This window comes from Oryx dammah, unplaced genomic scaffold, assembly GCF_014754425.2.
Source record: "Oryx dammah isolate SB20612 unplaced genomic scaffold, SCBI_Odam_1.1 HiC_scaffold_18, whole genome shotgun sequence".
Lineage (NCBI taxonomy): Eukaryota > Metazoa > Chordata > Mammalia > Artiodactyla > Bovidae > Oryx > Oryx dammah.
Genome location: NW_024070202.1, coordinates 13940212 through 13966688, shown reverse-complemented (window position 1 = coordinate 13966688; position 26477 = coordinate 13940212). Strand labels below are relative to the sequence as shown.

The 26477-nt window shown below is 42.8% G+C and overlaps 1 protein-coding gene across 3 annotated transcripts in view; it reads left to right on the top strand.

Moving 5' to 3' along the window:
- SLC25A13 (solute carrier family 25 member 13) overlaps nt 1–26477 on the top strand; it is a 232817-nt gene that overhangs the window by 196494 nt on the left and 9846 nt on the right. For all 3 annotated transcript variants that reach the window (XM_040260484.1, XM_040260483.1, XM_040260485.1), the window contains exons 14-15: nt 282–422; nt 22059–22197. In XM_040260484.1, the coding sequence (XP_040116418.1) occupies nt 282–422; nt 22059–22197 (280 nt within the window). The remainder of the gene's footprint in view (nt 1–281; nt 423–22058; nt 22198–26477) is intronic.

The following is a 26477-nucleotide window of genomic DNA, read 5'->3' as shown; positions in this document are numbered from 1 at the left end:
ACTTGGGGGAGGCCAACAGGAGTCTCTCTGTGTTGGACCAGGTCTCTGGTGTTGGCTCTCTTTCAGCCTCCACGTGAAGGAAACAGAGCCTGACCCAAGTCCTCCTAGGCAGGCACTGTATTTTGATTCAAACTCATAATTGCTGTTTTAATTGTTGGGGCAAGAATTGAAACGCCAGTCTACTGAGAATAGAATATTCTGCGCTCCTTTGAGGAGACTCGCTCATCTCTTCCTGAACCAGCCTGCTTTATACTAAATCTTCTCTTTTCCTCCTTTTTTAGGCAGGGGGCTCCCAGGTGATTTTCACCAACCCTTTGGAAATTGTCAAGATCCGTTTGCAAGTGGCTGGAGAGATCACCACGGGGCCCCGGGTCAGCGCGCTGTCCGTTGTCAGGGACTTGGGCTTCTTTGGGATCTACAAGGTAAGTCCTGTTAGTCATGTATTTGGGCGCATGCTCGTCTTCTACACTAGTAAGTGTTCACTGGTGTGAAATTGATTCCTCACATTCATGTACCTGGAGAAGATCCTCTGCCAGAGCTCGTAGGGCATCTTCATGCCAGTTAGGAAGAGGTGCCCCTTCCTGGCATCTGCCAAGTAGCTGTCCTTAGAAGGCATAAATCGAGGATGAATATGATGCCGTGACCCCCCACACACACAGTTTGCCACGGCACTGGCTAGAGTTTTGTTTGAATCTGTTCAGTTTCAGTTCAGTTCAGTTGCTCAGTCGTGAGGTCAACTCATGGGGTCGACTCTTTGCGACCCCATGAACCACAGCACGCCAGGCCTCCCTGTCCATCACCAACTCCTGGAGTACACCCAAACCCATGTCCATCGAGTCGTTACTGATGTAAAAATCTGGTTCACAGCACCGCTGCCCATGAATAGCAGCTGCCAGGCTCACGGGGCACCATCTTGCAAGGGAGATGGGCTGAGTTCAGTTTACCCACACATGTGAAGCCCGTACGAGATCAGGAATTTATGTTCTGATCCTGTTGTTCCAAACCTATCTGCATGTGTGCCTTGTCATAATTGTTTTGCATGCTAGCCATTTACCATTAAGGAGATAGTTTTTGAGAACAATTGCAAAATAAAAACTTTAGAAGATTCTTCAAATTTATTATTTATGCTTTTCTGCCAAATAAGTTGTAATGAACTAGAACTAAGCTTTATGTTATGCCCTGCTGTACGGCTTCATCAAACATAAGGTGTTCACTGTTTTTCAATGAGAAGATTTTAAAAAAGCAGTTTCATGGCCAATTTGAATAAGTAAACCTTCAGGGATATAAGAAGGTAAGTCAAATGTCTACTTAAAATATCTTTCTTTTATTTACACATAGATATATAAAATCACACTGTATAGAATTAATGTAGCTTTTTTCTATGTAAACATATCTAGAAATATTTAATTCTTCATATGAGTTTTGAACCAGTTTCGTGATCACCACTTAACTCCACATTAAAATCAGCAGTTCATATGGTTTTGCAAAGCCTGCCATCTTCATTTTCATTCCACGCTGGCAAGAGGAAGGCCTTTTGGACATTGTGTAATACTGGCCCAGGAAACCTTGTCCCACAGACACATAACATTAGAGTTGTTCCTTTTTTTTTTCTATTCCCAATTTATCCTGAATGGATATAAATGGTCCATGTGTAACATACTGCTTTTTCAAGTGAACTTTCAATGCCTAGTTTTGCCATTCAGCACAGCATTTATAGAAGTATCCCCTAGGAATATTTTTTATATCCTTTTCTTTTTAACTCAGTTTTTTAGGTGACCTTGGTAAACAGTGTGAGTGATAATAAGGTTGTTTCAAGCAAGTCTGCCTTCCTCACCTGGAACTCCATACTTCTCAAGGTCAAGTAATGGGAAGAGTACTCCAAGACCTGAGACTTTGTGAGGATCAAATATTATGTGATGCCCTCTTAGTGTTTTGGGGAGAACCTCGCCTTTTATTTAGACATCTTGTAGTGTTTAAGAATAAACATATTGATTTTTTTTTTAAGTAATTTTATTTATGTATGTATTTTTGGCCGTGCTGGGTCTTCATACATAAATAATATTACTTTTAAGAAATCAACATGTTTATTCTAAAACACTACAAGATGTCTAAATAAAGGGCGAGGTTCTCCCCAAAACACTAAGAGGGCATCACACGATACTTGATCATTGCTCTCCGGGCCTTTCTCTAGCCGCAGCAAGCAGGGGCTACTTTTTAGCCGTGGTGCCCAGGCTTCTCGTTGCAGTGGCTTCGCTTGTTGTGGAGCACCGGCTCTAGGGCACCTGGGCTCAGTAGTTGCAGCCGTGGGCTCAGTGTTGTGGCTCTTGGGCTTAGTTGCTCTGCGGCATGTGGGATCTTCCTGGATCAGGGATCAAAACCCGTGTCTCAAAGCCCTGCTCTGGCAGGCGGGTTGTCCTATGCTAGTATTTTTTTTTTTTTTTTAAGTAGCACTTAAAATGCTCAGTGTGATTGTGCAGTGGAACACGATGTGATAGCTGTTTCATTTACCAAATTGTGATCTAGCTGTAAGAAGTAAACAATATTGTCTTGAGGCATAGCATTCATCATCAATTTGAAGAAGAGTCATCTTCTGTTCTGAGTTTTTAGGCTCATGCAGACTTCCACATGATATAGCAGCATGTCATTTTGACAAGATGCCAAGCAGTCTTTCAGTGGCTTGTCTGGTAAAAAGCACTTAGGTGCTCTGGCAATGACTGCTATCGAAATGTCTAGATGGATAAAATGGTAAAAACTTGTTTGCTGACACAGAAACAGAGACTGTTAAACTACCTGCAAATTTTTCAAGACTCAGACTCAGTCCTTTTCATCTTCATAGTATTTCATAATCTTAATCCCCTTTAACGCCCCTTGGAAGGAGTCGGTCTCCTAATTTTGTAGTTAGGAGAACAGAGGTGCCAACGGTGGTATCTGAGCTGAAATTGAGGCTCAAAAGTTTCTTGTTTCCACTTTTGTGCTAAAATGGCTTTCTTGACATGAGCAGGATTGCTCAAGTTTGAGCAAGAGACCTCTCCCATATAAAGTTAGTTTAATTACTAGCCTGGTGGCTTAATCTAGTTCAGAGGCATTCCACAGGCCTGGCTGTTGCCTTTCAAAACACTGCTTTCGGTGTATTGGTAATTACCAAGTGAAGTCACTAACAATTTGAGCTTTGAGCTTCTGGAAACTTGATTGCCTTGCAAGAGAATGACCTGGCAGGCAGGCCCTTCCATTCTGCTGGCCACGGGTGTCCTCGGCAGATCAGCAAGTACCCCTCTCCACTCAGTCTGATTGGGCTGTGTCACCACCCAGGCTCGTTCTCATTTGTTTTGTCCCACTTTCCAGCCTTAGGTTTTCTTTCCCGTGAGTTTCCTTTTCTCTGGGCTTATCTATTTGCCCCAGTCCTCCCTGGTCAGAAATCTCTATTGATTCCAGATCCTGCCTTTGAGGGGCATTGCCTGGAGAATCCCCATGGACAAAGGAGTCTTTGGGGCTACAGTCCGTGGGGTCGCCAAGAGTTGGACACACCTGAGTAAAGGGACTTCCCTGATGGCCCAGTGGCTAGCTAAAGCGGTATGCTCCTAGTGCTGGGGGCCCAGGTTTGATCCCTGGTCAGGGAACTAGATCCCACACGCAGCAACAAAGATCAAAGATCCTACATGCCTCAACTAAGACCCGGTGCAGCCAAATAAATAAAATTAAAAAAAAAAAAAAATTTTTTTTTAGGGCTTCCCTGGTAGCTCAGCTGGTAAAAAAATCCACCTGCAATGCAGGAGACCCCAGTTCTATTCCTGGGTCTGGAAGATGCCCTGGAGAAGGGAACAGCTGCCCACTCCAGTATTCTGGCCTGGAGAATTCCACAGACTGAGGAGCCTGGCAGGCTAGTCCAAGGGGCCACAGAGTCGGACATGCCCGAGCGATGTTCACAGCTTCAGCATCGCTGTGTACTGTGCCAAGTCGTTGCTTCAGCATACCTCTTTTCAGTGTTCAGGTTTCCTCTGTTTCTAGTCTTGGTGCCAAGTAGAAAATTGTCAGTGACCTGGGGTGACTAATACTGTTGAATTTGGTTCAGTGTCCCTCTGGGTGGGTCTTGAAAAAGAGGACCTCTATCCTAGTTTTAGGTGGGACAGATAATCTTCTTTTTTCCTTCCATTGCACCTTTTGTTTGCTGTTGTTAGCATGACAATGTGGGATCTAGGAGGGGTGAGGGGAGGCTCTGTCTGTGTGTTTAGACCTGCAGTGTGTAACCTCACTTAATTGGACTTAACCAGGCTTTCTGTTTTTCTCCTGAATTGACTTGCAAAACGCCCAGCTATTCTAACTGTGACTTCCCAGTAAAAGGTAATTAGAATAGTTGCTTTGGATATACATTTGCAACTGAAAAAAAAATGTGGATGTGGTAAACATTTCACATTCCTAAAGCTAGAAGTAGTTTAGATAGAACCGGACTCTGTAACAAAGCACACACACACACACACACACCCCATTTTGGTAACATTTAGAGAGTTACAGTTCAGAGTCCACAGGTAATTGAAGTAAAGGCAGGATAATTAATTGTCCTTAAAAGAGCTATTTGAATATAATGTAGTTTTTAAAAATCTACAACATATACTACTTTTCTTAAGAAACCATGAGTTGGTGTTTCCCTTTCATTAGGTAACTAAAGTATAAGCAAAATAAATTCTATATAGATATGCGATACGTATCTACTTTTGATTGTTGCTTTTCCTTAGGTGCCAACAGAGCTTTATTTAGGACATAGATTGCACCTTCTTAATGAAATAGGATTTATTTAATGTTAAATGTTGGCACAGCTAAGATAGACTGAAAGATGCTTCCTTATGAAGCAATGGAATAATTCATGGCTCTTTTTGAGACCAAAAAATGGTCAGTGAAGCAGTGATGGTAAAGATCCATCAAGCTTTGTTGAAAATTGTTTCCAGATTGTGTAATTGCAAATTAAGCACTTGCATCTAGCATGGAAAGTCACCTAGGAATACGAGCCCTGTCTGCTGTTTTCTAATCACAGGTCTCTGCCCCACTGCATTAGACAGAGTGAGTCGTCCCTTCTGTACCCGTGGGGACAGATGCTCAAGTCTCGTATATAGAATGGTGTAGAATAATGAATACAGTTGGTCCTCTGTATGCACAGGCTTCACATTCAGCTGTATATTCCATCCAAATTCCTGGATGTTGGGTATGTGTTCTCATTCGAAGCGTGTGTGTAAAGGAGTTACTGGAGCTACTGTTCATAAAATCAGAAAGCAAGTAATGAAATATGTTCTCGATTCAGTTCAGTTCAGTCGCTCAGTCCTGTCCGACTCTGCGACCCCGTGGATACTGCAGCACGCCAGGCTTCCCTTGTCCACCAGCAACTCCCAGAGCTTGTGCAAACTCGTGTCCATCGAGTCGATGATGCCATCCAGCCATCTCATCCTCTGTCATCCCCTTCTCCTCCTGCCTTCAGTCTTTACCAGCGTGAGGTTCTTTTCTAACAGGTCAGTTTTTTGCATCATGTAGCTAAAGTATTAGAGCTTCAGCATCAGTCCTTCCAATGAATATTCAGGACTGATTTCCTTTAGGATTGACGGTTGGATCTCCTTGCAGTCCAAGGGACTCATAAGAGTTTTCTCTAACACCACAGTTCAAAAACATCAGTTCTTGACTCCTCAGCTTTATGCTCCAACTCTCACATCCATATATGACTAACTGGAAAAACTGTAACTTTGACTATACAGACTTTTGTCAGCAAAGTAATGTCTATGCTTTTGAATATGTTGTCTAGGTTGGTCATAGCTTTTCTTCCAAGGAGCAAGTGTCTTTTAATTTCATGGTTGCAGTCACCACCTGCAGTGATTTTAGAGCCCAGGAAAATAAAGTCTGTCACTGTTTCAATTGTTTCCTATTTGTATACCATGAAGTGACGGGACTGGATGCCATGATCTTCGTTTTTTTAATGTTGCGTTTTAAGCCAGCTTATCACTCTCCTCTTTCACTTTTATCAAGAGGCTCTTTAGTTCCTCTTTACTTTCTGTCATAAGGGTGGTATCATCTTCATATTTGAGGTTATTAATATTTCTCCCTGCAATCTTGATTCCAGCTTGTGCTTCATCCAGCCCAACATTTCACATGATGTACTCTGCATATTAGTTAAATAAGCAGGGTGACAATATACAGCCTTGACATACTCCTTTCCCAATTTTGAGCCAGTCCATTGTTCCATGTCCAGTTCTAGCTGTTGCTTCTTGACCCGCATACAGGTTTCTCAGGAGGCAGGGAAGGTGGTCTGCTATTCCTGTCTCTTTAAGAATTTTCCACAGTTTGTTGTGATGCACACAGTCAAAGGCTTTGGTGTAGTCGATAAAGAAGAAATAGATGTTTTTCTGGAACTCTCTTGCTTTTTTGATCTAACGGGTGTTGGCAATTTGATCTCTGGTTCTTCTGCCTTTTCTAAATCCAGCTTGAACATCTGGAAGTTCACAGTTCATGTACTGTTGAAGCCTGGCTTAGAGAATTTTGAGCATTACTTTGCTAGCATGTGAGATGAGTGCAGTTGTGCAGTAGTTTGAGCATTCTTTGGCATTGCCTTTCTTTGGGGTTGAGGTGAAAACTGACCTTTTCCAGTCCTGTGGCCACTGCTGAGTTTTCCAAATTTGCTGGCATATTGAGTGGAGCACTTTCACAGCATCATCTTTCAGGATTTGAAAGAGCTCAACTGGAACTCCATCACCTCTACTAACTTTGTTCGTAGTGATGCTTCCTAAGACCCACTTGACTTCACATTCTAGGATGTCTGGCTCTAGGTGAGTGATCACACCATCGTGATTATCTGTGATTATCTGGGTCGTGAAGATCTTTTTTTTCAGTTCTTCCATGTATTCTTGCCACCTCTTCTTAATATCTTCTGCTTCTGTTAGGTCCATACCATTTCTGTCCTTTATTATGCCTATTTTTGTATGAAATGGCTCTTGGTATGTCTTCTTTTGTTGAAGAGACCTCTCAACTTGATTATTCTGCTAGTTATCTCAAAGGGATATTGTTTGGTCTTTTAAAGTAAAATACAAGCTTGTTTCAAAACAAAATCAAATAATTCATAAATGTCTGCGAGAAAGTAAAATTTCCTCTTTACTCCTTACCATTCTATTTTGTCTTTAAAAGATTACCACTGCATATATATTTTATAAATAATTTAAATTTTTATTTCTCTCCTCTCTCTCTCCCATCACAAATTGTACACACACACACATATCAATGTTATATCTGTATTTTTTAACAAAAACAAAATCCGTCTGAGCACAGTGTATCTTAATGCTCTTTTCTCATTTAATAACTGTATACAGTGGTGTTTTTTGTTTTTTTTTTTTTTTTAAGCAGTCTCTTACTGATGAGTACTTGTTTCTAGTTTGGGGACATTACAAGCAATGACAGAGTGAATATCCCTGCAGATATTGTGATATACTTCTGTGAATAAATACAGTGAATCCCTAGCAATGAAATTGTTAGGTCAAGGGGCATGTGCAGTTGTTAGCGTTAGTAGATTTTGTCAAATCCCATCAGTTTATCACTTTTATCTTAGCAATATACGAATACGTCAGAGTAATTCCTCAAGATAGCAGTTTATAAAAATACCTGCTCTGATGAGTTCTTAGCCCCACATAAAGAAAACAGGTGTTTAGTCATCACTTGGAGGACATCGTGCCATGCTAATTTTCTAGTATCAGGGGATGTTTATATGGCTTTACAACCACCAAAGCAGTAATTCATCCATCTTTCTCTTTCACCTGAAGCTCTGTGAAAGCCTCCTTGTGGGTTTCTCTGTTTCTTGACTCCCTCAAGTCCATAGTCCGCACAGAAGCCAGAGTGATCTAAATTTAAAATATAAGTCAGATTAACTCATTCTGACTGTGTGCCTGGCACGGGTCTAGTCGTTTAGAATGTCTCTAGGAAAAGCCAAGTCCCCGCTGACACTCATGTGGGTAAAAGAAGTCAGCCATTCAGAAGACTGTATGACATCAAGTGAGGCTGAGAACCTTGAAGAAACAGGAGGCAGGATGAAGGGCTGGAGAAGGGCCGACTCCAGATGAAAGTGGGGGTGGGGGGTGGGTATGCTGGTAATAGGGCTTCCCTAGTTCAGATGGGAAAGAATCTGCCTGCGATGCAGGAGACCCAGGTCCAGTCCCTGGGTCGGAAGATCTCCTGGAGAAGGAAATGGCTACTCACTCCAGTATTCTTGCCTGGAGAATTCCATGGACAGAGGAGCCTGGTGGATCCCAGTCCATGGAATCACAGTTCAGTTCAGTTCAGTTGCTCAGCCATGTCTGACTCTTTGCGACCCCATGAACTGCAGCACGCCAGGCCTCCCTGTCCATCACCAACTCCCGGAGTTCACCCAAACTCATGTCCATTGAGTTGGTGATGCCATCCAACCATCTCATCCTCTGTCGTTCCCTTCTCCTCCTGCCCTCAATCTTTCCCAGCATCAGGGTCTTTTCAAATGAGTCAGCTCTTCACATGAGGTGGCCAGAGTACTGGAGTTTCAGCTTCAGCATCAGGCCTTCCAGTGAACACCCAGGACTGATCTCCTTTAGGATGGACTGGTTGGATAACCTTGCAGTCCAAGGGACTCTCAAGAGTCTTCTCCAACACCACAGTTCAAAAGCATCAATTCTTCGGTGCTCAGCTTTCTTTATGGTCCAACTCTCACATCCATACTTGACTCGGACATAATAGAGTGGTCAGCAAGGCATCTCTAAGCTGATGACATTTGAGAAGGAACCAGAGGCAAGAGGAGGCTAGTGTGCCCGACAGAAACCACGTCTCTGGTGGAAACCTGTCTAGCAGCGTCTGTGCTACTGCTTGTAGACCTCAGCCCCGGCCCCTTCCCTGCTGGCCCTTCCTCTCCACCCTGCGCCCTGGCCACCACCCCCCGCAACCAAACCGCCTACTCTGCTCACTACACTGGCCGCCTTTCCTCTTCAGATCCTTCAGGCTCATCCCTTCATTTTCAGTTGCCTGAAGGCTCTTCCCCTCACATCTTAGCTCCTCAGATACCTGCTTGGAAGGACACCACGTCCCTGGCTGTCACAGCCCCTCATCCAGGTCTCCAAGCGGGCCGTCACCGCCTGACACTCCCCTCTTGTCTCTCCTCCTCCGAAGTGAACTGTGATAGAAGACACCTCCCTTGCTCACTGCTGCGTCCTTGTGACAGCTTCTGGCACAAGAGTAGGCATTTGATCGATATTCGTCGAGCAAATGAATGGTAAGCAAAAGCCAGGTGTTGCCAAGTTATATAGCAAGGATATGAAAGCACAGAAAGAGGATAAGCTGGCAAGTAAAGACCAAAGAAAACTAGGATACTGGGGCAGCTGAATGTGAAGGAAAGAGCCGATTAGGTGAGAGAGCGCTTTCCCGAGCTCTGAGGCCTCCGTTTATTTATCCACAAGCTTTGCCCTGGGCACTGGGGATATGAGAGTGACTTCTAGTGCATACTTTTATATTTATTTATTTATTTATTGGGGTTTGCTCGCATCTTCGTTGGGCTTGCAGACTTCGTTTGCTTGCATCTGCTTGGGCTTTCCTCCAGCTGCGGCAAGTGGGGTCCCCCTTCCAGCTGCGGTGTGTGGGCTTCTCCTGTGGCAGGGCGTGGGCTCTAGGCACACAGGCCTCAGTAGTTACGACCCACAGGCTCCGTAGTTGGCGGTGCACGGGCTCAGTTGCTCTGTGGCCTGTGGGATCTTCCCGGACCAGGGATCAAACCCGAGGCTCCAGCATGGGCAGGTGGATTCTTTACAATTCAGCCACCAGGGCATCCCTAAGGCAGGGTTCAGTAAGTAGTTTACCATCTCGTGGGAGCAGTCAGACAAGTAACGAGATCGTTGGACTACAATATGTGCAGTTGAGAAGGGCTGTCAGAGGGTCAGCCGTGCCCCGTTCTAACAGAGATGGAGCTGACGCATAGCAAGAAAGCCAGGAAGGCTTCCAAAGGGGAGACGGCATTGAAAGATGAGGTGTAGCTAGCCAGGGAGAAGGAGAGACAAGTAGCATGATCAGGTTTGTGTTTGAGGAGGGGTCATTCAGCATCAGTGTGGTGAGTGCCGTGTTCAAGAGCAAGAGGAAGGCTGGGGATGGCGGGGAGGAGGTAGGACCGTGGCCTAAACTAGGGAGTGATGGTGTGTGTGTGTGGGGGTGTATTCTGGGGGGGAGGTGATCTATTTAAAGGGTATGTGAGAGTTAGACTTACTGAGTCTTGGAAAGTAATGAAATGAGAAAAGTATAGGAAGATTAAAAGCCAGATTTCTGGCTTGAGCACCTGGGTGGATGATGATACTGTAAAATTTGTAATTTGATAATATTTGACAAGCTGCAAGAGACCTTAAAAAGCCTTCTGTTTGGTGTTACCTTTTTAACTGAGGAATCAAAGCACAGAAATCTCAGGAGAATCTGCTAGGTGATTGGCAGGTGGAGGCACAGCTAGGACCAGACTTCTGACTCCCTGTCTGGTGGTGGTCTTACTCTACCCACTGAATGTAGGGCTCGAGCCTTGTCAGAGGACGGGGGCTTGAGATGTTCTTTAGGGGTCATGTGTGTGCATGAGGCTATGAGAGTGGGTAAGACCCCCAAACCAGTGGGACACCAATTATGGAACTCGATAACGGCCCTCATGTGGGTGCAGGGATAAGTAAGTGTGGGGCAGAGGGTAGTAGAAACAGCTGTCCAGTGGAGAACTGGGAGGAACAGGTGGGAGCCCCAGGAGTGACGAGCTGGAAGTAGAGGAGAAAGAGGTGAGTGCTTTTCAAGTGCTGCAGAGACCAGGGGACTGAAGTCCAAGAAAAGGTCTGTGAACTGAAAGATGGAAGTCACTGGTTATATTTCAGAAATCAATTTAAGGAGACTGGCAGAGGTAGAAACCTGGAGAAGAAAATATTCACAGATTCAAACCACTCAGCCTAAAGATTTTACTGTGAAAGAAACAAAAGGGGAAAGCATATAACAACTGGAAGAAAAAATGGAGCCAGGCAGTAACGTAGCAGGGAGAAGAGGTTGGGAGATTTATTGTTTTTTTTTTTTTTTAATTTTGTTGGGAGAACCATGCCTGTCTGTAGACAGAAGAGTCGCTGACAATGGAAGGATTTGAAAAATCTGAAAATATAGCAGGGTCAAATATGGTGCTAGGACTTTCAGGAGGGCAGAAGCAGGGTCCAGCCTTAGGTGTGTATGTGTGTGAGTGAGTGTGTTAATGTGTGCACACAAGCTCTTTAGGGCCAACGCTCACTGTGAGCTAGGACTCATACTTAGCGCTTTATACAGTTTACATCATTTAATCCCTATTACAGCCTATGATGGGCTCCCCCGACGGCCCAGACAGTAAAAAATCCACCTAAAATGCAGGAGACCCGGGCTTGATTCCTGGGTCGGGAACATTCTCTGGACAAGGAAATAGTAACCCACTCCAGTATTCTTGCCTGGAGAATTCCATGGACAGAGGAGCCCGACGGGCTATAGTCTAGGGGGTTGCAGAGAGTTGGACATGACTGAGCGACTAACAATTACTTACAGCCTATGATGCAGATAGTAGTTTTGTTTTTAAGCAGTTCCAAGTTACAGTTGAGGAAAGGAACGCGTGATGGGTTTAGGTAATTTTTCTAAGGTCCTATACCTTCTAAGGAAGTGGGAGGCTGTGTTTCAAACTCAGTGCAATCTCTCTGTGGAACGAAAGGTATCACACAGAGATATCAAGGCGGGTAAGAGAAAGCCTGTGCCTGATAGATAATGCAAGGAAGTCTAAAGACAAGGTTCCGTGCTGTGCACAGATACGGAGCAGTGCACAGGTCTGGTGTCATTGTTGACACTCGCTTGCTAAGGAAATGGAAATGAAAAGAACTGCTGCTGCTGCTAAGTTGCTCCAGCCGTGTCCGACTCTGTGCGACCCCAGAGATGGCAGCCCACCAGGCTCCCCCGTCCCTGGGATGAGAAGTCACTAAATGCCATGAATTGTGTGATAGTTTAGGCTAGGGTAGTTAAAGGATCATTTTTTTCCTAATTGCTTTTAATACCAAATGCTTTTTTAAAACGTTAGATAGAATGACTCAATTTTGTTTTGTTCTGTTGTTTAGAATAAGCACGTTATCTTTGATCTTATATCAGCTCTTTAAATTATAGAAATTAAAATTATCCATTGTGAGGCAGTTCTGTTTCCTTAACTCTCGCATTGACCAATGTAGCAGCGCGCAGTCTGCCTGCCTTGCAGAGAGACACGTAATCTGACAGTGAGCCAAGTGGCTATCCAAATGATAGTATTGGAAAATAACTTTGTGCCTTCCTGATAACTTTGTCATTAATATCTGCCATAAAATGAACATTTGGGACATTTTGTCTTATTAAAAGGCAAAATTTTAGAAATTAAGGCTTATCAAGTACATCAAGAGGCCAGGTTTTGTATCTAATGTGGTGTGAACTTGTGTCTAAGATTCAAAATGATGTAATACTGTCCATATTGTGCTTAGAAGTTTGCATTAAAAGAAAATAAACTGGAAGAAAATATTTTTTAAATCTCTCTGTTCCTACATTTCAGATGCATTATCTGTAAAAAGGGGATATTACTAGTACCTACACTTGTAACAGCAAATAAAGTGAGACACTGTGAAAAATATTTTTTTACTAAATGATGGCCTAAAGGAACTGAATGTGCTGAACAGGACTAGAAAAGATCCTTTAAAATATGAGAAAATGGTTGGGTTTTTTTTTTTTTTATCATTCTTCCACTCATTCACCAAATACTTGTGGAGGGCTGACCTTCTATGAGGTGTGCTTCTATGAGTTATGCAGATGAGGGTGGCCTCATTGCCTTCAGAGTGATGAGTGTTAAGGGAGGTGAGAGAATAATTCCAGTGCCGTAAAGTTCTTTCAAAAGTTAATGTTAACAGGTAGTATAGTTTTTAAAAGAAGAAAGTTCATCTATGAAAAGGTACGTAATAACAGAACATTAATCTCCTAGGCTCATGCTATGGGTAACCTATCTTTCTAGAGGCAAACATTTTTATCAAGTTAGTATTTTTATTTTGTTGTTTCTTTGTTTTTGTTTTTTGCTAAGTGCCTGCAGGATTAGTTTCAACAAAACACTTTTTTTATTTTAGCTTAACTTTTGGAATATAATTTGCTGTCCTTTATATTTAGAAGTACTGAAAACGATGCTACCAATCCAGTTTGTAGAGGGCTCTGAATATATATTCCAGAAGTGATAGGTATATTTCTTATAATTTGTTCTTTCATTTCTCTCGCTTCTAATTTTGACCATGGTCTGCATTTAAAAGATGGCTAAGTTGAGAGATATGCATTGAATATAAAATAAAGGAGATATGTCTTGTGACAGCCAGAGTCCTATGTGGGCTATGATCAATGTAGCAAACAACTTTAAATTTACTTGATAGAATTAGGTCTTTTGCCAAATAAAAAGATTTGCTTTAGCCTGGTAAATGTAGAACTCTCGCTGTGATTCATGTAGAAACCATATAGGAGTTGTACTCCAGCTGCCAGCTTTTTAAAGAATATGTCAACTATTTCTATTCTCCTCTTTGACAGGACAGTGTGCTTTTCATTGATAATAGTAATTATCTTTATAGCATCACTTTTTTAATTGAAGATGCTTGGACTAGGCACTTTATATTAATCACTGGATTTAAATTAAATCTTATGTCAGTACACATGTTCCTCACTGGTTTTGGAGAGGAACTTGAGGTGCAGAGACTTTAAGAACTTTGCCCAACATACTGTAGTTAAGTGGCAGAATAATGATCTGAGCCCAGGTTTCTGAGTCTGCAGCCTGTATTCTTGCTCTTGCAGTATCCTGGCCATTGATGCGGAGCTGGCAGAATTCAGATATAGAGCCACATTTGAGATGATATATTTTGACTGTTTCTTTGAATGCACTCTACCTCTTCTCATCCTCTCTGAGAAGAGTTGCACATAGATGTGTGCGTGTGTGTGTGTGCGTGTATATAACTGAATCACTTTGCTGTACACCTAAAATTAATACAGTATTATAAATGAAGTGTAGTTGAGTAAAAAAGCTTTTTTTTTAATGCTCTCTTATACCATCTAGACAGCAAGGAAAATTGCTTTGTTTCTGAGTGGAGGGAGAGAGAAGGGGGTAGGGAAAACCCTTCCCTAAGCATCAGGAATGCCAAGCTTGTCTCACATGAGTTTACAGACTGAATTTATGTTTCTTGAGTGATAAGAAAGCTCTCAAGATACAGGAATTTATTTTTAAATAATCTTGAATTGGTAGTGTCTCTAGCTACCTGGAGAAGGAAATGGCAACCCGCTCCAGTGTTCTTGCCTGGAGAATCCCAGGGACGGGGGAGCCTGATGGGCTGCTGTCTATGGGGTCGCACAGAGTCAGACACGACTGAAGTGACTTAGCAGTAGCTAGCTACCTGAGAGAAGAACACAAGTTTTCTCAAGATGAACCTACCTTCAGCCCAAATGTTAAACAATTTTCATAGATATTTCCAAGGAAAATGAGCAGCTCTTAAACATCTCAAATCACACAAGGAAACAAGACACTTTAAAAAGAGGGCAAACGCAACCTGACAGCATTTTAAACCTTCAAAGATTTAAAATTTCAAAATTATTTTAAATATAAAGTGAATGTTTTTTAATGTAGAAGTGAAAATACTAATGATTGAAATTTAAAATTCAACATTTCAAAATTCTGTCTTTAACAGCCAATTAAACACAGCTGAAGAGAGAATTAGTGAACTAGAAGATAAGAGAATTACTCGGAGTAGAGAGAGAGAGTGGTACACAGGAAATTGTGAGCTGGTTTCATGGGTATAAACAAAAACCAGGAGGAAATGATGGCTGAAAATTCTCTACAACTATTGGAAGCTATCAATCTAGAGACTCAAGAAGTACAGCAAATCCCAATCTGAATAAATTAATCCAGACTAGACATATCAGAGTGAAACTGCTAAACACTGAAGCTGAAGAGAAGCTGAAGGGTGGCTAGAGAGGAAAGCAGATTGTCTTCAAAGGGGAACAGTTGAGCTGTTGGCTAACTTCGAAGCAAGAACAGAGGAAGCTGGAGGTCATTTGAATGACATCATCAGTGTGTACAGGAAAAAAAGCCTTTCAACCTAGAATTCTATGGCCTATGAAAATGTCTTCCAGGAACAGGGTGAAATAAAGATATTTTTTAGACTAGCAAAACTCTGAAAACATATCATTGGTAGAACCTTCCCAAAGGAAATTATAGAATGCACTTCAGGTAAGACGAAAGTGATTCCAGATCATAGTTTGGAGATGGAACAAGGGTTGAAGAGCAAAGAAAGTGGTAAATATTTACTCTAAATAACTGCCTGAATTTAAATTCAATATCTATATATAATAGTAATTATAATGCTTAATGTAATTTGAGCTAGAATTAAATACATAACAATAAGATGGAGTTGCTTATAATTTAAATAGTCTAATGTGCAAGTATCGTATAAGAGGAAGGTGAAGATTACAGACAGAGCATTTATATTAAATTTTCAGGATCTAAACCTTGGGACTAGAAACAAAGTATGCAACTTGTTAATGAGTAGCATGGAGAAGTTGGGGGCAAAGAAGGCATGAAAGGAAAGAAAAATTGAAAACATGGGACATAGTTTACAGATTAGCTTTGTGAAGAAAACAAAACTTGTTTGAGACTAAAATCCCATGTAGTAAAGCTCTCCATCCCATCTGAAAGATGAGCATCATTGATGGCAAAGCAACATACAATGGTAGAAGACTAGAGAATTACACCTGGTGCAGGTGTGGCATTTCCTACCCAAATCCCTCAAGTTGTCAAGGTGCTTTTGTTAGGATTGCAATGAAATTAAAGAGACACCAATATCCTGAAAGTCCCTGGACTAAAGAAAGCAAAGAATAAGCATTGAGATTGCATATACAAGTTGAAGTTAATTTCAGTGTCACTTACATGGAGTCTCCGATTGTTGACTGGTTGATTCGGCTTTAACACCAGTGACACAACATAAAGGGCTAGGCGCCAGTGGTATTTCTCAGTAAGATGCTGAAATGCACCCTTTTCACATCCTTAACTGTCCCTTGACTGGGTGGGAAAGGTGCTGCCAGGTTGAGTATCCAAGGGTTAACTTGCTTGGGAGAAACCAAGAGGAATGCTCAGGGATCAAGACGTGACATGCCGCCCATTGTTTGTCGCTCCAGGATCAAAATATACAATTATCCATGCCAAATAAATTCTAAACCTGGAAGGTAGGAAAAGAGGGGTGGCTCTGCCTACAGGTGCCAGAGGCATTAAATAACCTTCCCAGACAAGGTGCACCACTGTTGTGCTGAAGGCTGCAGGGTCCCCCGGTCTGGCATTTTCCCTCCTGTCAGACAATGTGCATTCACTGCAGGAGTCTCTGTTAAGCCTCCGTCTCCCAGACCTGCTGGCTCCTGGTGCTGGGCCCTGACACAGAGGTGCCTTTGTGAGTGTAATTACCTTCCCCTGTATTAGAAGTAGTCTGTTTGGAGCTCTATTTGTAGGTGCAGCTAGAATAGGCGGGAATTAGCATGTGAAAAGACCTGCCCTGGCCCTGACTTCTTTATCAGCCACCATCCTTCAGGATCCCCCCCCCCAACCGCCCCTCGGATTATTGGGCAGGTGTGATGCCATCCAAGATGAAGAGCTTTCAAAGAAGGAGAAGGACACTGGAGATAGCAACGTGTATGTGTGTGTAAAATACAAATCCTGTTGTGTTACATCTTTGGACGATTTCATGCCAGACAGAGCTGGCAGAGTAAACTTGGGTGGATGATTCCGGCAACTTAAGAATTGATTAAAGTTCCCTTCGGCTTCACCATAGTGTCCACATCAGGAAAAAAGAAAAAAATGAGACGCAAGACAATTCCTTTACCCTGGCTGTGCTGTGGCCAGCGTCTCTAAACCGTCTAATTGTCCTGTCCATCATGGACTATTAACATGGGGGTAAGTGAAGTTCCTAGACCTTATTAAATACAATGGTGATCGAGAGACTCCGGATGGATATGGGATTGGAATGGAGCCAGAGTTGATAATTAATCTAGATCTGAGTTTTGATTCTAGTTCATTCACATATAGGTCTGCCCTAAGATGCCTTTTACTGTTCCTGTGTGTTATTAGTGGGTCTTTTATTAACAAGAAAACACACACACACACACACACACATGTAATTTCCCCTTTTCGGTGAAAGAGTGCTTTAATGGAGAATAAGAAAATTAGATGATTGCATTTTTCATATATTAATTTACCCCAAGTGATTTTACAATGTGTACAAAGGAAACTCGGGGCCAGCCAGGGAATGTTTGAGGGCAGGGCTGCCTAGAGCAGGGAAATCTGTGGACTTTTCTTATGGGGAGGAACATGTAAAGATTTATTTTGGGTGGTACACCCTTTGTCATTTATTAATTTTTTAATGGCCAAAGTACTTAATTTTGTGTTGCTGACGCAGGTTTTTGGGCAGCGTGGAATGTTTCCCTTTATTATTAAATATAAGGTTGCCTGTTCAGAATGGGTGATGACTTAGTAAAAACTATACGTGGGGCAAGTAGCATTCGAGTCAGACAGGTTTCTGTTTTGATGTAGGACGGGAGAATGGGTGTTCACCACAACGGGAAGGATTTATCAAGGAATCTGGGAAACATTCTCTCTGTTGGAACTTGAAAAGCCTGCCTCCCTCACGTCCGGCCTCTGTCCGCGGTGCGGGGAGCAACAGGTCAGGTGTTGCCTGAGGCAGCCTTACAAATCGGCACCTGCCTTTGTGCCTAGACCTGAAGGAAGTGGTAGGGAAAGGAGACCAGGGAAATTTAATAAGTCTGTGCCTTTTTCCTCAACCCTTTTCAGAGGTAGCTTTCCTCGGGAATTGGGCTTTAACGCCTTGCGTGTGAGAGAGGCGAGGGGCACCTCATGGCTAGGGAGAAGCCGTGGGCTGCCAAGAGATGCCCGAGCAGGTGCCAGTCTGGGCAGGGTGCAGGTGCCGGGAGAGGCAGGGACCGCAGACCTCCTCGTCCCCACCGTCCCTCACACTTGCACTGGACTTGATACTTTACCTGGGACTTGAATAATTATTTCCTCGTGGATTCCCAAACCCCTGTTCCCCTGCCTGCCCCAAAGCAGGCAACGTTTGGTTGGCCTTTTTGGTACAAGTGGGATTTCACCTTTAACTTGCCTCGGTGCTCCTCTATCGCCCAGCCATATAGCCCCAGGAGATGGTACATCTGTTAGGCCCCAGGGCCCCTTCACAACTCGCTCAATGGAAACCAGAGTTTTTAAAAGTTTTCATTTGTGGACAAGACATCCCTGCTTCTATGGAGCAGAGATGGTGGCTGTTCTGCAAAATATCTTTCTCCTTCCACTCTTCTCTTTTCTTCCCCCTTTTTTTTTTTTTTTAGATAATCAGAAACCTAAAACCTCTTGCAGGGTCTCACCTTGGCTCCGGCGCATGTAACTTATTTGACCACATCGTCTGATCCCTGGTAGAAAAAAAGATAACAAATTCCCGACCGTTTTTCCTTTCTTGTTTCACAGTGTAGCTCCACCTTTTCCTTCGAGGGGTTTTATTTGTTCATTGTGTTTTGATCAAGTCATTTTTCTTCTTAGTCATCTGGAACTGTTTTCAAACATCTCTTAAAGCACACTACACCTCTTGTTAGCCTCTTGTTCTTACAGTGATACATGGCTTATTGCCATGATTTCAGGAAAGCAGAGTTCCTTCTCGGGAAAACCCAGCTGCTTCTTCACTTCGCCTTACTCTTCTGTGTCAGGGTAAGGGATGTTTCTAATTTCAGATCACATATCGGTGTATCCCAAGCCTCTCATTTCTCCCTTTAGTTGTGATGTTTTCTATGGGAGTTGGCAAAGCCAAATCCGTGTCACCAGGAATGTGTCTTAGGCCCTAACTAACACCCAAGGCATTTGTTGTTTTCTGAATTAAATCAGATGTAGTTTCTGGCTCCCGGTTGTTTACACCCTGAAGCAGGCAGCAGTGATCCAGGCAGACAGAAGAGCTGGAAGCGACCTCAGAACAGCGTCGAGGAGGTGTAGACAGTGTGATGTGCGCAAGCTCAGTCGTGTCTGACTCTACAACCCCATGGACAGGCTTCTCTGTCCATGGGATTCTCCAGGCAAGAATACTGGAGTAGGTTGTCATTTTCTCCTCCAGGGAATCTTCGTGACCCAAGGATTGAACCCGCATCCCTTGAGTCTCCTGCACTGGGCGATGGGTTCTTTACCACCTTGCCCCCAGGAAAGCCAGACAGTGTGGAGCCGTGTGGAATCCCCTCCTTGTCTGTTTTCTACTTACTTTGAAAGAGTGGTGTTTGGGTTTAAATGAATGAAGAGGAGGTATGTGAGAGAGCTCCATGTGCCTAACTTAACCGTCATCGGAGAAGACACAGAGTTGATAGGTGTGCCTTGACTGATCAGATGAATGAGGCTTTCACTGAGGAACCAGGCTGCCCAGGAGAGGAACATGGGACAGGGAGGCCACTCCAAAGCTTTGACAAAGGTGAGAATACCGGGTCTAATCCAAGGACAGCCAAGACCACGATGACGGTGGAGTTTTTGAAACAGCATATAGAAAAGAAATTTAGGTGTTTTGGCTAAGGCTATGTTAGACCATATCACCCCCTCACTCGCCCACAAAAAGAAAACCAGATAGCATGAGTTGCAGAAGAAAAGGCATAAATGAACCACAGGAACATGATCCCAAATGCAGAATGGTGGTTACTATTACTTTTGCAGGTGGTGCTCCAAAACATACATGGTAGTTGCAGTGTTTATCTCTCGTTGTCGAAAATTAAGGGCAATTTAAATTGTTAATATTCTCCTGTATTGTCTGAGATCAGCACTTAATACTTTATAATCAGAGAGGAAAATATGTTAAAGGGAAATTATTACCAGTAGTATTACCAGAGCATATAGACTAAAGTTCTGTAGATGCAAAGATTCGCGAGATGAGGTCAATAGTTAAAAACGAACAGATTAGTAAAAAGCAAGCTTTGTGTGAGAAGGAGTGACATTGCTCTAAACAATTACTCCAAAGTGACTTGTTTAGGAAGTCAGTAAAATGGCACTTTGCTTGTTTTACTATACTGAGGGAGTCAAACAGGAAGAAGTTTTAACTGATCTTAATTTGAGATGGTCATTTGGTATCTAATTTGAATGTCTCCCGGACAGACTCTGCTTGTGAGCAAATAGGGAAGAGAACTTAACAGGCAGGTTTGGAGGCAAAATAGGGAAGAGGAAGTGGAAATAGACAAACAAATGAGTAACAATATTACCCCTACACAGGAACTCCCCGGATTTTAACCTTTAAAAACACAAATCGTTAGGAAAGGATTGAATGCTGCATGGAAACTGGTTTTATACTGTACTTTTTCCTCTTGAAAAAAACTGGGTGAGATGGCAAAAACTCAAGCATCCTACATTTTGGACCCGTCTCTGGCTCTGCCTCCAAGGAAGTCCCTTGAGCAAGTCAACAGCAAAGCCCTTAATAAATATGCAATTGATAGGTTAACTGTCCTGGGCATCATTTTGCACATGTATAAAATGAGGAATTTGGCTGTGGTGAATTCTGTGGTTCTTCTTTTCCGTTAGTCATCTAACAGGTTGGGGTTAACAGACGTGTGGGCTGATTGACCATATGTGATAGAGATATGTCCTTTATTTATTTATTTAGAATATCTGTACTCACAGTGGACAGAGGCAGCTTATTAACACATCCATGGGTGAGGTGGTTGAAGAACAGCCAACAGGACAGAATCTAGATTCCAAGCATTTGTTCCAGTTGGAAGGATGGGCCAAACCAGGATGAAGTTTAATAGGATTAAACATAAAGCCCTGCTTATGTTACTTGTTTAGGGCAATCAATTAAGTTACAGTAGACCTACGTTAATAGCAGTTCCCATGAAAAAGACTAAGGGTTTTATTACCCACAAGCTCAGTGTGAGTCAGGAGTGTAATTCGGGTGTCAGAGAAGGAAAGGCTACGATAACAGATGTGTAGTGTTAAGGAGCTTTGACAGATTGAAGCCTGGCATCACGCTAATAGCCAAGATCCAACATCACTAGACCTCAATAAATGTCACTGGGCTTGGCTAGATCTGTGGAATCGAATGGATTCATTCCTGACTTTGAAGAATCTCTCAATTTGGTGAAAATTTTTAGGTATTAGAAATCTGTGAAAGAAATGGTGTTGAAAAGGGGGGCTTCCTTCCCATTTAGCCTACCTAAAACACATTATATGTCTTGCGGTTTTTGGTAGAATTTTATATCATGTTTCTGGGCATGCCTCAATTTTCAAGGCCTCCCCATAGCATTATTTTGGCACCAGAAATGATTTGGTGAAGACCTTGCCTTAGCTGCTAATTGTTCTACACAGAGCTCTTAAATGTACAGGAATTATTATAAACATTTTAAGGTTTTAGTACAGGCATTTATCAATGTTTCATAGACCCTGGAGAGTAGGGTAAGTACATGAATAAATTGGGGGCTCCATGAACCCCTTGAAAAAGTATATAATTTTTTACATATGTGTAATTTTTTCTGGGAAACAATCCAACATTTTCATGAGAGTCTCAAAAACAATACAGAAAACAACCCCCTTCCCCTGCCACCTCTATAATTTGCCCACTTCCAGGTGTATAACGAAGAGGCATCTTGATTGTTGATGCCTACCTTCTGAGAACAAATCCTCCTTGAAATGTCAGTGACCTGCCATCAGTTAGGGATTTAAAAGGACGTTGCAGGCAGAGTTCCAAAACAGTTTTCACCAAAATCTTACCATTAGAATAAGGAAGAACTCTCCCTTCTTGCTCATACCATGCAATAAAATGCTTTACTTTAAATTACAAAATTCTGACTTATTACTTGCAGAATCCGGGTTATATGTACTTTTTTCCATTCCCCTTTCAGCTTGTAAGTACACATTTGGTCTTCTCCAGGAATATTTTGTTCTGAGGGAAGTTCCAGAGAAGCTTGATCTTCTCAATGGGATATGTGTTTCATGTGGTTTCCCTTCCTTTTCAAACGCACAGGGTGCCAAAGCTTGCTTCCTGCGGGACATTCCTTTCTCGGCCATCTACTTCCCGTGCTACGCTCATGTGAAGGCAGCCCTCGCAAACGAAGATGGGCAGATTAGCCCTGGAAGCCTGCTCTTGGCTGGCGCCATAGCTGGTGAGTGTCCTTGGAGCTCTGCTCCCACCCATACCCCTGCGCCAGGGTCTTTGCTTACATTATTGATGTGAGATGGCCAGAGGTTGCTTTGAAGAGATCCTGAAAAGAAAGGGAAAGAAATGAATCTTACTTCTGGCATATCTGGCTGTTAGACAAGCTTAATTCGTTAACTACCTCCCTGGCTACCACCACCAAAAAAAAAGTGGGGGGGCTCGTTAAAGATCAGTGTATTTTGTAACATTGTCAGATTCCAATTCAAGCTCATGTCCTTTTGTAGTTTCACTTACTAGTGTAAGAACAAGAACTATTCAAGACTTTTTTTTTTTTAACTGTTAATGTGAGAAAAAGAAAGTGAAGTCACCCAGTCGTGTCCGACTCTTTGTGACCCCATGGACTGTAGCCCAATAGGCTCCTCCATCCATGGAATTTTCCAAGCAAGAGTACTGGAGTGGGTTGCTGTTTCCTTCTCCAGGGGATCTTCCCAACCTAGGGATCGAACCTTGGCTCTCCCACATTGCGGGCAGACACTTTTCCATCTGAGCCACCAGGGAATCACTTAAATGTTAATACTTGTGCCCTAAAAGTGTCTAATCGAAGTAATACATAAAAGCTCGTGCAGGAAATTTAAGCGTTATTCTCATCGAGAGAAAAGAAATGTAGTGGAACTGGAAGCAGCTTGGGTCCGATTCCAGGTAGCTGTGTAAGGTTGTAAGATTGGAGTGCGTGCATGTACTGAATCTCAGCGAGAAGTGACTGTCTTCTCTAGCCCTACGGTGCAAGTATGAAAGGAAGAAAACAGATGCGGAAGCTGGCTTTTCCACTCCCAATGTAAATCCCTTGAGGAAATTTGGTTATAGCCCCAACAGGAATGACTGTGCCCTTTGAGGCTGCTCTTTGTTTAGAGACCCCAAGGGTAGAACAATCTGGATTAACTCCCCAGGTGGTGACAAACATTTAATGAGTTAACAGACCCTGAGGCAGTCATGGGGTGCCTGGCTTCAAAGTTTCCGTACAAGCGGTGTTCTCCTCAGACATGTGGCTTGCCCCTCTGGACACTTACCCCCTGCTTTGAGAAACGTTTTGCTGTCTTGTGAGCCCCTGTGTCCTGCCTGTAGCCGAGGAGCCCTGGAGGCAGGAACCCCTGGAACTATTCTTTAAATTCTTACGATTCTGCTGTGTGCTGTGCTCAGCCATGTCCATCTCAAACCCAGGTCTCCTGCATTGCAGGCAGATTCTTCACCATCTGAGCCACAAGCTCATGAAGTGAAGGTGTTAGTTGCTCAGATGTGTCTGACTCTTCACGACCCCTTGGGCTATAGCCCACCAGGCTCTTCTGTCCATAGGATTCTCCAGACAAGAATACTGGAGTGGGTTGCCATTTCCTTCTGCAGGGGATCTTCCTAACCCAGGGATCAAACCCAGGTCTCCTACATTGCAGGCAGATTCTTTACCGTCTGAGTAACCAGGGAAGCCTCAAATTCTTGGTTGATTGTTTTTCTTCAAAGGTGGTGATGTTGGTGTATGAGGCAGGGTTATCCTTTCCTGGCAGCTCAGGGAGCCTTATTATATGAATCCACAGTGAGATTAGTCTACCTACATCAGAAAATCATGATTTTATAACTAGAGCATAGAATTCCCAGTTTTAATGCCAGTTTGGCCATTGACTCACTGTCTCCTTTATATGTCATTTACAGATGTATAAATGATAATGTTTTGAGCCCAAAGGTTATAATACCATTTTTTTCAAATCACTTACCCAAAATAAGTGAAAAACTTAACAGCTTACCAGTAGGAGCTACTGGGGAGAACTAGCATACCACTTAGAATCCACCTGCCAATGCAGGAGCCAAGGGTTCAATCCCTGGGTGGGGAAGATCCCCTGGTGAAGGAAATGGCAGCCCACTCCAGTATTCCTGCCTGGAAAATCCCATGGACAGAGGAGCCTGGAGGGCTACAGTCCATGGGGTCGCCAAAGAATGGGACATGATTTAGAGACTACACAACAACAACTCCATTATTCTGTGAACCTAAGATAATCATCATTTAACATTTTTGCTGATTTCTCCCCCTTGGGTGGTTTTTAACAGGGTTGTGATCACACTGTGGGCATGCTCTTCACTCACTATCATTTCTGAAGCATTGCTCACCGTCATGGCAAAATGAAAAATGGCAGGTGCTGTGGGGTCAGGCTATCTAGGTTCAAATTCCAGTTTCCCCACTGAGAGCTATGTGACCCGAATGAGTTACTTAATGTCTCTCTGTTTCTCCACCTATGGATGGAGCTAAGAATAGACTTAGTCTCTTAAGACTATTATGAAGATCAAGTAAATTAATAGATACAAAGATCCAGGAAAGAACCTGGGACATAATAAGTATTTTTATTATTTTTTTCTTTTTTTATAACAAGTATTTTTGAATGTTCAATACTAGTATTAATTTTCTTAATTTAGAACTTTGTAAACGAAATTTTTAATTGCTGCATGCTTATTACATCATCATCAATCTTAGATGATAAACTTTTTTCAGAAAAAATGTAAATACATGATATTGTTAAACATCTTTGTGCATAAGACTTTTCTCCCTGTTTTAGATCATTTCTTTGGGAGACATAAACTTTCTGAAATGAGTTTGCTGGTGAAAAAAAAATTATATACATATATATATATAGTTAAAGGCATGCTAGTTTATATCCCCATGCTGCTATTATTTTAGCCCTCTAACCATCCTATCATCTTTCAGAGTTGTTCTCCAGATACCGTCTATATTAGTTATTGGTTGCCTCATAACACATTATGCCAAAACTTAGCAGCTTAAAACAACAAATGTTTATTATGCCAGGATCTGTGGGTCAGGAGCAGCTTCCGTGGGTGCCCTCTAGCTCAAGTCTGTTGTGGGGATGTCAGCCAGGGCTCCGGAAGGCCTGGCCAGGGTGGAGGAAGCATTCTCGGGATGGCTCGATCACATGGCGTTGGCTGGTCCATTGATCCCCTGCCACGTGGCCTCTCTGTGGCTCCTTGGGTGTCCTCCTGCCACGGCCGCTGGCTGCCCTCAGAGCAAGATGAGGGAGGGGCGGGAGAGAAGAGGAAGCAGAAGCTGCAGTATCCTTATGAACGGCTGCGCCCCGTCATTCCCACACTGTCCCGCTGGGCATCCTGATCAGCCTCTGGAATGTCACGGAGACGACAGAGAGGCAGAGGCCAGAACGTCAGGAGGGGACGCCCACTGAGGCCCGTTTGGGAGCGAGCTGCCCTGTGACCGTGGAAGGCTTCCTTCCGTCTCACTGTCCACCTCCCCTCCCTGGAAGACAGGGTGAGATGTAAGACAGAGGTTGTCATTGGTCTCGAAAGCACAGGTCAGCCACAGAGCTTGATGGTCTTGAATATTCCACAGATCTGCATCAACTGTGTAAGGAGAACTGAGCTACTTCCTTAATTTCATAACAAATATCAGAAGCCATGGCCAATGTCCTGACCTCCAGTCTCATTAAAATTAAGGTTTTGGTTACCCTTTTTTGGAGCCTTGTTTTGGAGGTGCCAGTCAATATGGTAAACGTGAAAGGGAAAGTATTAGAAGAAATGAGTCTGTCATTATTTGAAAATGATTATTTACCTGAAAATCCAAATTAAAATACCTAAAAATGAATCGGGAGAGGACATGTTGATGGGGTGCATAGTCACGAACCCCAGGGAGTAGGTAGGTTCCAAGGCCAAACTGATCGTTGTCATTAAGAGAAAGGAGGAAATCTGATCTCAAAATAAGCTGTAAGGAATAGTAATTGACCACTAACTTATTTATTATGAGAAACGTCTCAGTACTATTTTTATGTGACAGAATACACATTTTTATATAAAATATAATTTTTATATTTTATACCTCAGTTGATTCTTACACAGGCTGCATATATTTTTTGTTGGACAATGCTATTATACATAAGATCCATCTGGGTTCAGTGAATATGAGTTTCCCCTTTTATGTTTTGACAGCAGTTTCAGTTATTCAGTAAGTATTACCTGACTTTCTCCAAAAAATTTGATTTGATTTAAAGTTAGGTTGCTTTAGTAATATGCAACTTTTTAACAGGTGGTTGTTGGTATCTTAAAATGTAGAGAATATTACAGTTTTTTGGGTCTTTAAATACTGGGAACATCTCCATTAATTCACAGGACTGAGTTAAGACTAACGGATGTTTGAATTTATGTTCATTAGCCAAAGTGCTTCACGTGTCAGAAGGTGAGGGTTAACGCCAGGGACCTGAAATTAAGGAACCAAGGTCTAATTCA